Source organism: Pseudophryne corroboree, chromosome 6 (assembly GCF_028390025.1).
Source record: "Pseudophryne corroboree isolate aPseCor3 chromosome 6, aPseCor3.hap2, whole genome shotgun sequence".
In the NCBI taxonomy this organism is placed as follows: Eukaryota; Metazoa; Chordata; class Amphibia; order Anura; family Myobatrachidae; genus Pseudophryne; species Pseudophryne corroboree.
This window is the reverse complement of record NC_086449.1, coordinates 788,714,490-788,725,654: the sequence shown is the minus strand read 5'-3', so window position 1 is coordinate 788,725,654 and position 11,165 is coordinate 788,714,490. Positions and strand designations below refer to the sequence as shown.

The window sequence follows — 11,165 nt, the reverse complement described above, 5'->3', positions numbered from 1 at the left end:
AGCATTGTGTTTCAGTGGCATCTGTGAAATATGGGCCTAATTCAGACCTGATCGTAGCCCTGCAAAATTTTGCAGGGCTACGATCAGGCACACTGACATGCGCAGCTTTTGCATGCTGGCCGGGAGTTACTTGTCGCTGCCCGAGTCGCAGTGGCTGCGTGTGACCTCATGCAGCCGCTGCAGCCCGCCCCCCGCACGGTCCGGCCATGCCTGCGTTGGCCGGACCGCGCCCACAAAACGGCTGCAGTGACCGCCTCTGCCTGTCAATCAGGCAGAGGCGATCGCTAGGCAACGACAGCCGTCGGCTGTCAGCCATGCGCACTTCTGACCTGATTGCTGCGCTGCGATGAACGGCAGAGTGCGAGCAGGTCAGAATGACCCCCTATGTACATTGGTAAAGCCTTAAAAGATGGATAGAACACAAAGGGTTGTTATAGATGGAACATAATCAGACTGTGCCGAAGTTGCATCAATTTAAGTTAAACAATTTAGGCGCTAAAAAAAAAGTGCTAGATTTATAATTATCACTTTTTTAGCACCTAAATTGTTTTCACCTACGTAACACTTTTTTAGCACTGTAATTATTACCTCTCACCTATGTAACACTCTCAACACATAGCTTCTGCTTCTTACTAATATAATACCTTTTAACACTTAAACTCTCACTAGTGTGATGCATTGGGGCGGTTGGCTTGTGCTGGCCTGGGGGGGTACCGTGCTCTGAACTTGAACCTTAGTGATAGGGACCCTCTAGGTGAGGTCACCTGGTCGCGGATGGTATGACCATATTTTGGCCGAAATTATGCTAAGCACCTCAAATTTACTCTGTTATATTGAAGAGTTTATTATAATTGTTCTGATTAGCAGAGTTTAGTATTTAAAGTGTGCATCTACATTTTCTCTTTTTTTCTGTTTGATAACGGTAATCAAAGCTCATGAGGACTGATTGGGGAGGAAATGGACCTTCCGATCTTGCAGATAATACCGACATACTCAATAGCAGTGGTAAACATACTCAGCATTATTTATTTATTACTATTACAGCACAGTGTAAATAACACCGTTCTTCTCTGTTATTAGCACACAATCATCTAGACACCAAGATGGATTTACATGAGGGTGAAAGGGTCCACTTTCACTTCAGGGAAGGCCCAAAGGTCCCTGAATTACCAAAGCATGGTGGACCTTGTGGGTTAAAAACATCAGATCCACAGGTATCCTAGACGTGTAATACAGATTTATAAAATGTCATATTACTCTTAGGTTTTTGCTTTTTTACAGGAGGTCAGTGTGAGCGTACCTCTGGAGTTCTAGAGGTCAACAAATGTCCACTCTACACTTCTCAACTCACACCTGTTGTTTCCTTGACCTTGATCATCTTCTCCTTCATTTCATCGATATACTCTTGCTCAGGGTAGATGAGGAAGCCGGTAAATATACTGTCTGTCCAGTATGGATCGTAAAAAAGCCCGTTCTGTTCCGAGTAAAAAATCTGCAGCCACACTTCGTCTCCGGCCTTCAGAGGAAGAATGGTGGAGCCTGAGGCAATGTCATGGTTCCCAGTGTTGGCGTCAAAAGTCTTTATCCTGTACTGACCGTTGTGAACCAGACCAATGGCCAAGTGTTTGTTGGCCAGCGTGATATCATACGTGAAGAAATAAATACCGGGTATGCTACATATGTATTTCCCACTTGACGTATTGTAATGTCTTCCTTCATTCATAAGGACTTTGTCAAACTTGATAGGCAAGCGCTCTTTGGGGTAACTTTTGGTGATGGCGACAGAAAACGCTGACTTTGCTTTCTTGGAGCCGCAACTGCATGGCCCTGGCAGTCCTGTGTCACCTTTCTTTCCTTTTGGCCCCTTAGTTCCTCCTTCCCCTGCCTTGCCAGTGTCACCGCGAATACCTTTTGGACCCCTTGGCCCAGCTCTTCCTATCGCACCTAGCTTCCCCTTGAAACCTTGTTTTCCAGGATTTCCAACTCTGCCATGTGTACCTATGGAAGAAATATATTCACATGTTGGGTATGTACTTCAATGATCTATCTTTAGTGTAAAGAGGACATTAAGGTATAACTCAATTATTGGCGGTGTGCCACTGCACGTAACCACAATGTTCTCCAGGTGGCACATCACAGAGAAGTGAGTTGCTATAGCATTAATGTATAGACTAGACAGACAGACCTCACCAGTGACATATTAACTTTATGTCTGCCAATGAGTCTACTGATACCAGAGACATCTCATATATATAGATTGGGTAAAACTAAACTTAATTGTACCAGTAATGACCCTTTGAAAGTAATGGTTATTACTGTTTAAGTGATATCACTGGTATTTTGCACACACTGGGGCTAATTCTGAGCCACGAAAGGTCTTATACTAATGACGCAGCTGATTTTATTAATACTAAGCAGCTTGCTGCTGCGCCGTCCCATCTCTGTGTACCATCAGTGCACCACCGGGCACACCATCAGTACACCATCGGACACACTATTGGAATTTGCACCAGCCCTAGGATAGGTGCAGTTTCTTCATTTGAGTATGGTCTCCCATATAATCGGTTGTGCATCTTGGGCGTATCAGCGACAGGTCTGCGTCTGTTTAGCCACCCCTCTGTTACCTCCCAGTTCTTTAGTCTTATTTAAAACGACAACAACAACAAAAATAGCATTACATTTCCAAGTCTACTAAACAAGGGTAGCTGATAGAAAATATGCTATAATTAGGAAATAGACAAAGGAAATATGTCTGTGATCACTGTAAAAAATTACAATTTATTATAGCCAATCAGATCTATGGCCATCTTGCAGCAGCTGCATCACTCCCTTATTAGCTGCCTGATGAAGGTACAAGTTTAATGTTTATGTTGGTCAAAAAGGAAAACGCTGCGCTTGGATTCGCTTCTGATATCACTGATCTACTAGTCTCAGATACTGTAGGTTCCTGCATTTGTTTTGACTTTATATTTCTTTGCTTATCTATCTGTAATGATTCACAGAGACAGTTTCTGCTCTGTTTCTTAGATTATTTGTCATCTTTCCTTTTTTCAATACTGACCTGTAGCACTGCCACAGTGGTAACTTGGGACTTATTCTGATTGCTGCGGATCTCTGTGCACAGACACAAATGGATAGTTCTGCACGCAGCACAGGTGCAGATGCGAACTTACACGTCTGTGTATCTGTCCAGGTCTGGCGGAACTTGGATGGATCTGTCTTTCTGTAAAATTGGGCGTTTCAAGGCGGCAACAATGCAGGCTCATGTATTTATCCTGACTTGCTCTGAGTAGCGCGTATGGGGAAGAGAAGCCTGTTTCTGATGGATCACTTGTACCTATCATGAGGCTGGTGCAAGTGCCATTACTAATGATGATGATTGCAGCAGCTGGGGTAGAATAAATGGGTGGCACAGCTTCCCACTTGCAGAGGCAGAAGCCCTGATGTCTCACGGATATCACTGTAGAATTGGGTGCAATCTAATGAATAGTAATTTTTCAACTGACAAAATGGCTGCCTCCGACCTCATGCTTTCTACATGAGGTAGAGGTAGCCATTTTGTCAGCTGAACACAATTCAGACATACTCTGGATGCCAGTGATACCTCACAAGGTACACCTCATACATTCATGCTTCCGCTACAGGTCAGTTACCTTCCTCTCCTTGTTCTCCTTTATCGCCATCTTTTCCATCTTTCCCATCTTTTCCCGGAAAGCCCATCCTTCCTATGGTGCCAGTATTTCCAGGATGTCCCGGAACTCCTGGCGGCCCTGGGGGACCCGGTAAGCTGCAGAAAAGCTGAGAATTGTCTTTGTCGTAGTGGGTTTCTCCTTTAGCAGCACTGGTAAGCAGGTTCTCAGCGGCACACTGGGCAGCCCAAACTAGGAGTATCAGGGAGATCATCACTGAACCTATTTTGTTCTGAAAGGAAAAAAAAATATTTTAATAATATGTACAAGTTAAAAAAGACGTAAAACAATACATCACGTAATTAATACAACCTTAATGTGTTTGATAAAGAAATGTTTTCCTGTACAAGATTGCTTACCTGTCCAAAACTATTTTGTCTAACAAAATTAGGAGGTTGCGGCTTCACGGCTAGTTGGCATGGGCTTAATGAAATGCTGCGATCGTTAGCCACGCCCCCATTTTCCATCACTGTGGGGGGCATAGCCAGCGCTGCGGTAAAATCTGATTGGTTACTATGGAAAACATCTCCACTTCTGTAAACCGACACTTTAGTAAATATACCCACTGCACTCCAGTATTTGTGGTACAGGTGGGGGAAAAAACTGTGATGTCAATAAAATGGAGGAGAAATGTAATATGCAGAACCAAACTTACAGTTTTGAGGGGATCACAGGACACACACACACACACACACACACACACACACACACACACACACACACACACACACACACACACACACACACACACACACACACACACACACACACACACACACACACACACACACACACACACACACACACACACACAGTTTTACACCCCAAATTCTGCACATTCTGTGGCTATTTCAGGCCCTTTGTGTTTTTTAAGCTTTTTTATATTATTGTTATTCTATTATTATTGCCACATGTAATAAATAAAGTCACAAAGTCCCCTTGCTTACATAATTAACTCAAGGCAGAAATCAGGCTGAGCCAAGTAGTATTTTATAAACAAAAATGTAATTTGTTTAATTAAATTTAATGAAAGGGATTGTTCTACAGCAATTGGAGACTGAACTGCGTTTTCTGTTTTCATTTAGTATGTATTTGAACAATATAAACCACAGAAATAAAATAATCGTAAGAATGGAGCACATGAGTAAAACAAAAGGTGTAGCCACGTCCCAATATTCCACAGTTTCCACCTGTTAATTTGCAGCTAAAACAGACATCAGAATCAGTGCAACTAAAGGAGCTCATACATCAGGCAGGTATCGGGCAATTCTCCATTCTGCTGATGTCTTGGTCCTTGGTGATGATTGGGGAAATCCAACATGTTGGAAATCCTTGATTTGCCTATTCCGGCCAAAACTGATCGGGATCGGCGAGTCTGGGATGTTTAACATGCTGTTTTTTGCCGATTCCAAGACGGATCGCCAATCATCGATGTCCGCCGATCATCGGATCAGCAGAACGGGGAATTGAGTCATAGACGTATGATGACAGGTGACTGAGATGTGTAAGTGGATAGCAGTGAGCCAGTGGCTTCCCGTTTATGGCACTAACACGCTGCATTTTCTTGCCTCGGCTAGTGTCATGCTTGGGCCTGTAAATTCTAAACGCTAATGATACTGTTATCTCCCAACTGCTGCTCATTATCTTGGTGATGTGGGTACATCGTAGACCCCCCGTTTCTCAAACTCTCATAGTCTCCTCCTTCAGTTCTGCAAACTGTGCTTCCAGCTCTGCAAACTGAACATGTCAGTCTGTAAAGTCTCCCTATCTTTTAACTGTACTGTCAGTACATTCAGCCGCTGCAGTATCACGCCTGTATCTCTGTCCAGAAAAGGACTTTGGGCCTTCTTCAGATCTGATCGGTGCTGTACGTTTTCGCACAGCGGGCGATCAGATCCTAACTGTGCATGCGTATGCACCGCAATGCGCACTCGCGTTGGACAGCAACAATAGGCATTGCCGGTCAGCGACGGGATGGTGCGAAAAATCCGATCGCACGGGCGTTCGCAAGGTGATTGACAGGAAGAGGCCGTTTGTGTGTGGAAACTGAGCGTTTACTGGGAGTGTTCGAGAAAACGTAGGCGTTCCCAAGCGTTTCAGGCAGTGTGTCTGACGTCGGCTCCGGACCTAATCATCCCGTTCTCATCGCACTGGAGGAGTCTGCACAAAGTGGATTTTTGCAACTCAGCTACACATGCGATCGCAGGTGAATTTACACTCCCCCTGTAGGCAGCGACTATCTGATTGCAGGACAGCAAAAAATGCAGTCCAGCAATCAGATCTGAATTAGGCCCTTTGTTACGTTCACCGAACTCTTGTTTGAAGCCACAGAGGTTGCCCAGCTGTCCTTCTGAATTGCCTCCCATCCCCTAGAGCAGGGCTGGCCGAACCGGTCCTCAAGATCTACCAACAGTTCACATTTTCCAGACCACCTAGCTGGTGCACAGGTGTAGTCATTACTAATTAAGACGTTCTGCATTCATTCAGTGCCGGACTGGGGCATGTAGGGCCCACCGGGGGAATACAGTGGTAGGGTACCATGTTTAGGGGTGTGGCTAGTCTCTATAGGGGGGGTGCCCAGCTGCCACATTGGTTTGCCTAACCATTTTGCAAGTGTTGGTCCCCTAGAAAAAATATATACAGTGAATACTGTAGTATTGCATGCAAGATAATGTACTAGATTAGTAACAGCACAGTCTGGAACCTGATTCCTAGAGGAGGGGGTGGGCCCCAGGCAGTGGGGCCCACCAGTGGTTTCCCCTGTACCCCTGTGGGCCAGTCCAACCCTGCTTTCATTCCTAACTGACAATTCTACTGATCTCCGGGAGGCCTGGAAAACATGAACTGCTGGTAGGTCTGGAGGACCGGTTTGGCCAGCCCTGCCCTAGAGTATTTGTGAGAGTCACAATTATTTCTGATAATTTAACTATCTTTCCTTGTTCCACTTTCAAATTCTTTCTGTGGCATTAGCTTCTTATACCCCTTTTCCACTAGCTCAAAAAACACGGGTAAATGCACGGGGGTGCTTTATCTGTGTTTTTTGCAAGTGGAAAAGGGTCCACCTGCAAAAACCCTGATCAAGTGACCCGTGAATTCTACCCGGCTATCTACCTGGGTAGGACACGGGAATGATCCGGGTAGGACACGGCTCCCGTTTACACTGTATGGAAGGGCGGCGCTGGGAGATCATGTGATCTCCCAGCGCCGCCCCTGCCGCGTCACTAGCAGCGTCACCTACCCGGCAATATGCTGGGTTGGTGACTGCTGATGGCAAAGGGGCTGAGCACGGGTCAGGCTCTCGGCTGCGACCCGTGCTTGTAGGTGGAAAAGGGGGATTAGTCTATTTCTAAGTGCTGCTCTTTCTGCTTCCAGGGAAGTTTTTAGCCGTCTCAAGTCCTCTTCCAGATGACCGAGACTTGTTTTGTTCCACAAGTTTTCATTTTTATTATGAGATTTCCTTTTCTTGAAATATATGAGAACATTTCATGCTGGATTCCTTATCTTTCTATTTGCCTCCAGTGTTTGCATTTAGAATTTTTTAATTTCCTGCCGCAAATGTTTCTTTTCTTTCTGTAAGCAGCATCAGTGATCGCTTGTTTTTTAGCTCTTTTCCAGCCTTTTCTGTGACTGCGGGTTTTCTCTATTTTACTCTCATTGTATTAATTGTTGGGGTTCATGCTTGATAATTGTTATTTTTTAGCGTTGTTAACTGTATAAATGTGTAGAATAATATGTGACCAACACAATCTGGTGTCATCAGTTTGGGTCATAAACATGCCTCTAATGCCCCTTGATACTTTGGTATCTAACTCAAGGAGAATTGCAGCTTCGGATATCATGGGTGTCTATTTACTAAGCCTTGGAGAGAGATAAAGAGGACAGAGATAAAGTTCCAGCCAACCAGCTCCTAACTGCGTACCTCCCAACTGTCCCGATTCCAGAGGGACAGTCACGCTATTCGGACACTGTCCCGCTGTCCCACCCGTGGGTCTCAGCGTCACGCGGGTGGGGGGGCAGTTGGGGGAGCCTTTGATCACCCACTGCTCTGCTCTGCAAAGCAGCCGTGATCGCTGAATAGATGCCGTGCGCATGTGGATGGCATGTATTCGGTGCTGGGAGGTAAGTAGGGGGCCACGTCACGAGGCCCCGCCCACTAAACAGAAGCCCCACCCAGAGGCCATGCCCCCTTCCTCTGTGCGAGGGTCCTGACCCCTGTTCTTGAAAAGTTGGGAGGTATGTAACTGTCTTATTTCACACACAGCCTGTAATATGGCATTTTGGAGCTGATTGGCTGGTACTTTATCTCTCTCCAAGGTTACTACATAGACCTCCATATTACTAAAGCCAATCAAGTTTGCTCTGGTGTGGGAACAGTGTCTCCAATAAGCAGCTGTCCCCGCGATCCCTATCTCTGACAGTCACTCCGCTGATTAGTTGCAGTGTTACTTTACACTGCCGGGTGTTAGTGCTCAAGCTTGACCGGAGTTCACACAGGCGCAGTGAGTGAGCCGACACGAGTAAAGAGATCTGGTCGGATCCCCGTTCACAACCATTTACACAAACTTCAAGGTGATGAAGATCGTACCCCTATACTATAAATGGGACACCTTTTACACCACCCAGGTGCAGTTACCCCTATACTATAAATGGGACACCTTTTACACCACCCAGGTGCAGTTACCCCTATACTATAAATGGGACACCTTTTACACCACCCAGGGGCAGTTACCCCTATACTATAAATGGGACACCTTTTACACCACCCAGGGGCAGTTACCCCTATACTATAAATGGGACACCTTTTACACCACCCAGGTGCAGTTACCCCTATACTATAAATGGGACACCTTTTACACCACCCAGGTGCAGTTACCCCTATACTATAAATGGGACACCTTTTACACCACCCAGGTGCAGTTACCCCTATACTATAAATGGGACACCTTTTACACCACCCAGGTGCAGTTACCCCTATACTATAAATGGGACACCTTTTACACCACCCAGGTGCAGTTACCCCTATACTATAAATGGGACACCTTTTACACCACCCAGGTGCAGTTACCCCTATACTATAAATGGGACACCTTTTACACCACCCAGGGGCAGTTACCCCTATACTATAAATGGGACACCTTTTACACCACCCAGGTGCAGTTACCCCTATACTATAAATGGGACACCTTTTACACCACCCAGGTGCAGTTACCCCTATACTATAAATGGGACACCTTTTACACCACCCAGGTGCAGTTACCCCTATACTATAAATGGGACACCTTTTACACCACCCAGGTGCAGTTACCCCTATACTATACATGGGACACCTTTTACACCACCCAGGTGCAGTTACCCCTATACTATAAATGGGACACCTTTTACACCACCCAGGTGCAGTTACCCCTATACTATAAATGGGACACCTTTTACACCACCCAGGTGCAGTTACCCCTATACTATAAATGGGACACCTTTTACACCACCCAGGTGCAGTTACCCCTATACTATACATGGGACACCTTTTACACCACCCAGGTGCAGTTACCCCTATACTATAAATGGGACACCTTTTACACCACCCAGGTGCAGTTACCCCTATACTATAAATGGGACACCTTTTACACCACCCAGGTGCAGTTACCCCTATACTATAAATGGGACACCTTTTACACCACCCAGGTGCAGTTACCCCTATGCTATAAATGGGACACCTTTTACACCACCCAGGTGCAGTTTATACGGGAAAGCTACTTATATAATACACACAAATGCTGCACATATAAAAAAGACAGTCCCGGAGTTACCTAAGTCTCACGCTTTATGTAACACATGAATATGGAATCTGCAGTATTTTTAGGGAAACCATTTTAAAAGTTGCAATTAATATAAGGGGGTGTTTCAAACGGGTTGGGTATGGGATCCTGGCCTCGGAATGCCAGCTGGGGGGACGAGCGCAATGAGTCCCCTTGCGGGCACGGTGGCGAGCTGTGGTCGCCACAAGTTCTAGTCCCACTCTATGGGCGTCGTGGACACCCATGAGTGGGAATAGTCACTGCTAGTCGGCATGCCGGCTGTCGGGATTAGGGGGGAGCGGGATGTAGGCAGTGGCAAACGTAGGATTTCTAGAGGGGGGTTTCCAAATGTAATCCACAGTCTACTACTCTGCAGAACATGGAATACAGTATTAATATGTAACACTATAGATGGTCTATAATATAGAATGTATCAAACATTTAAATAATATAAATAAGTAGTCAGGAATAGGTTAAACATACCATAATAAAGAAATACACAAACATAATAATGGAGCCTGTACGGTACTGCACTTTATAAGCACACATTCTCCCACCTCATGGTAAGGCTCCTGTCTCTTCTTCCTGGTAGCTACTCTCTGGTCCAGTGCACTGATTGAGGCCTCAGATCCACACACAGCAAACGTGGTAGAAGAAGCTGCTACCACTGGGCATGTGCAGCAGCTCTGCTTTGTCTCTTAACTTACGTGATGTGGCAGCAGCTCTAGTAATCTTATTATATACCGTTGCTATTGTCAAAATGTGAGCCACTTGCCAAGAGAAGGGGGGTTTCCGGGCAACCGGAAACCCCCCTGCGTTTGCCTATGGTAGGTGCCGGCAATATAACTACTACCCGTTTCAAACAGGGCAGGGATGACTTTAGGTGCTAAAGGGGTTGTGCCTAAGCCCACTAATTTTACTGGCAGTAACCAGTGTCCGACTGGTCCATAGGGATACAGGGGAAATCTCCTGTGGGCCTCACTGCCAAAGGGCCCCACCCCTTCCACTAATGTTAGGTCTGAGACAGTGCACTCAAATTATACGTTATTACTCTATTAAACGGTCTCTAATGACTGTCTTAGCCACTTTGCGAGCTGGTCTCACCCTTTGGTAACTGGACACACACCTTATGCATGGGCCCCTACCACTGAATTCCCCCCGTGGTCCCTTCATGGCCCACGCTGACACTGCCAGTAACTGAGCCTCAGAATCTCATGCCTCACCGTTGATCAGCGTTTGCAGGTTACTAGCACTTGACACTGTGCATACAGAACGTGGGCTGTGTAATTCCATAGAGAGCTCGCTTGGCTTTTTCATCCAAACTAATTGGCTTGGATTTTTTTGCAATATAAAAAAAAAAGTTCTTGCAAAAGTTTCATTAACTGGTCATAACGGAACACATGTTTTTCCACTAAGTTCCAGCAAGCAAATTGAAAGCAGAGGCTCAGACGTGTCCTCGCTGTGCAATGTATGGGAGAACTTACGGAGCGTTTATTGAGAAAATGAAATGTTTCATATTTCTGGATCCACAACATGTGCAGCAGCCTTGGCTGGAATCCCACGAGTGGAAATGAAGTTTTTCAGAACAGTGGGGGTCATTCCGAGTTGATCGCTAGCTGAAAATGTTCGCTGCGCAGCGATTAAGTAAAAAAACGGCACTTCTGCGCATGCATATGCGGCGCAG

At 45.7% G+C, this 11,165-nt stretch overlaps 1 protein-coding gene across 1 annotated transcript in view; it reads right to left on the bottom strand.

Annotated features, from left to right (window-relative positions):
- Window positions 1-822: 822 nt before the first annotated feature.
- The window catches only part of C1QTNF2 (C1q and TNF related 2), a 75,562-nt gene continuing 65,219 nt past the window's right edge, over window positions 823-11,165 (bottom strand). Inside the window, exons 2-3 of the mRNA XM_063928767.1 lie at window positions 3,654-3,921; window positions 823-1,998 (exon numbers count right to left, since the gene is read on the bottom strand). Of these exons, the coding sequence (XP_063784837.1) occupies window positions 1,343-1,998; window positions 3,654-3,903 (906 nt within the window). The 5' untranslated portion in view covers window positions 3,904-3,921 and the 3' untranslated portion in view covers window positions 823-1,342. The remainder of the gene's footprint in view (window positions 1,999-3,653; window positions 3,922-11,165) is intronic.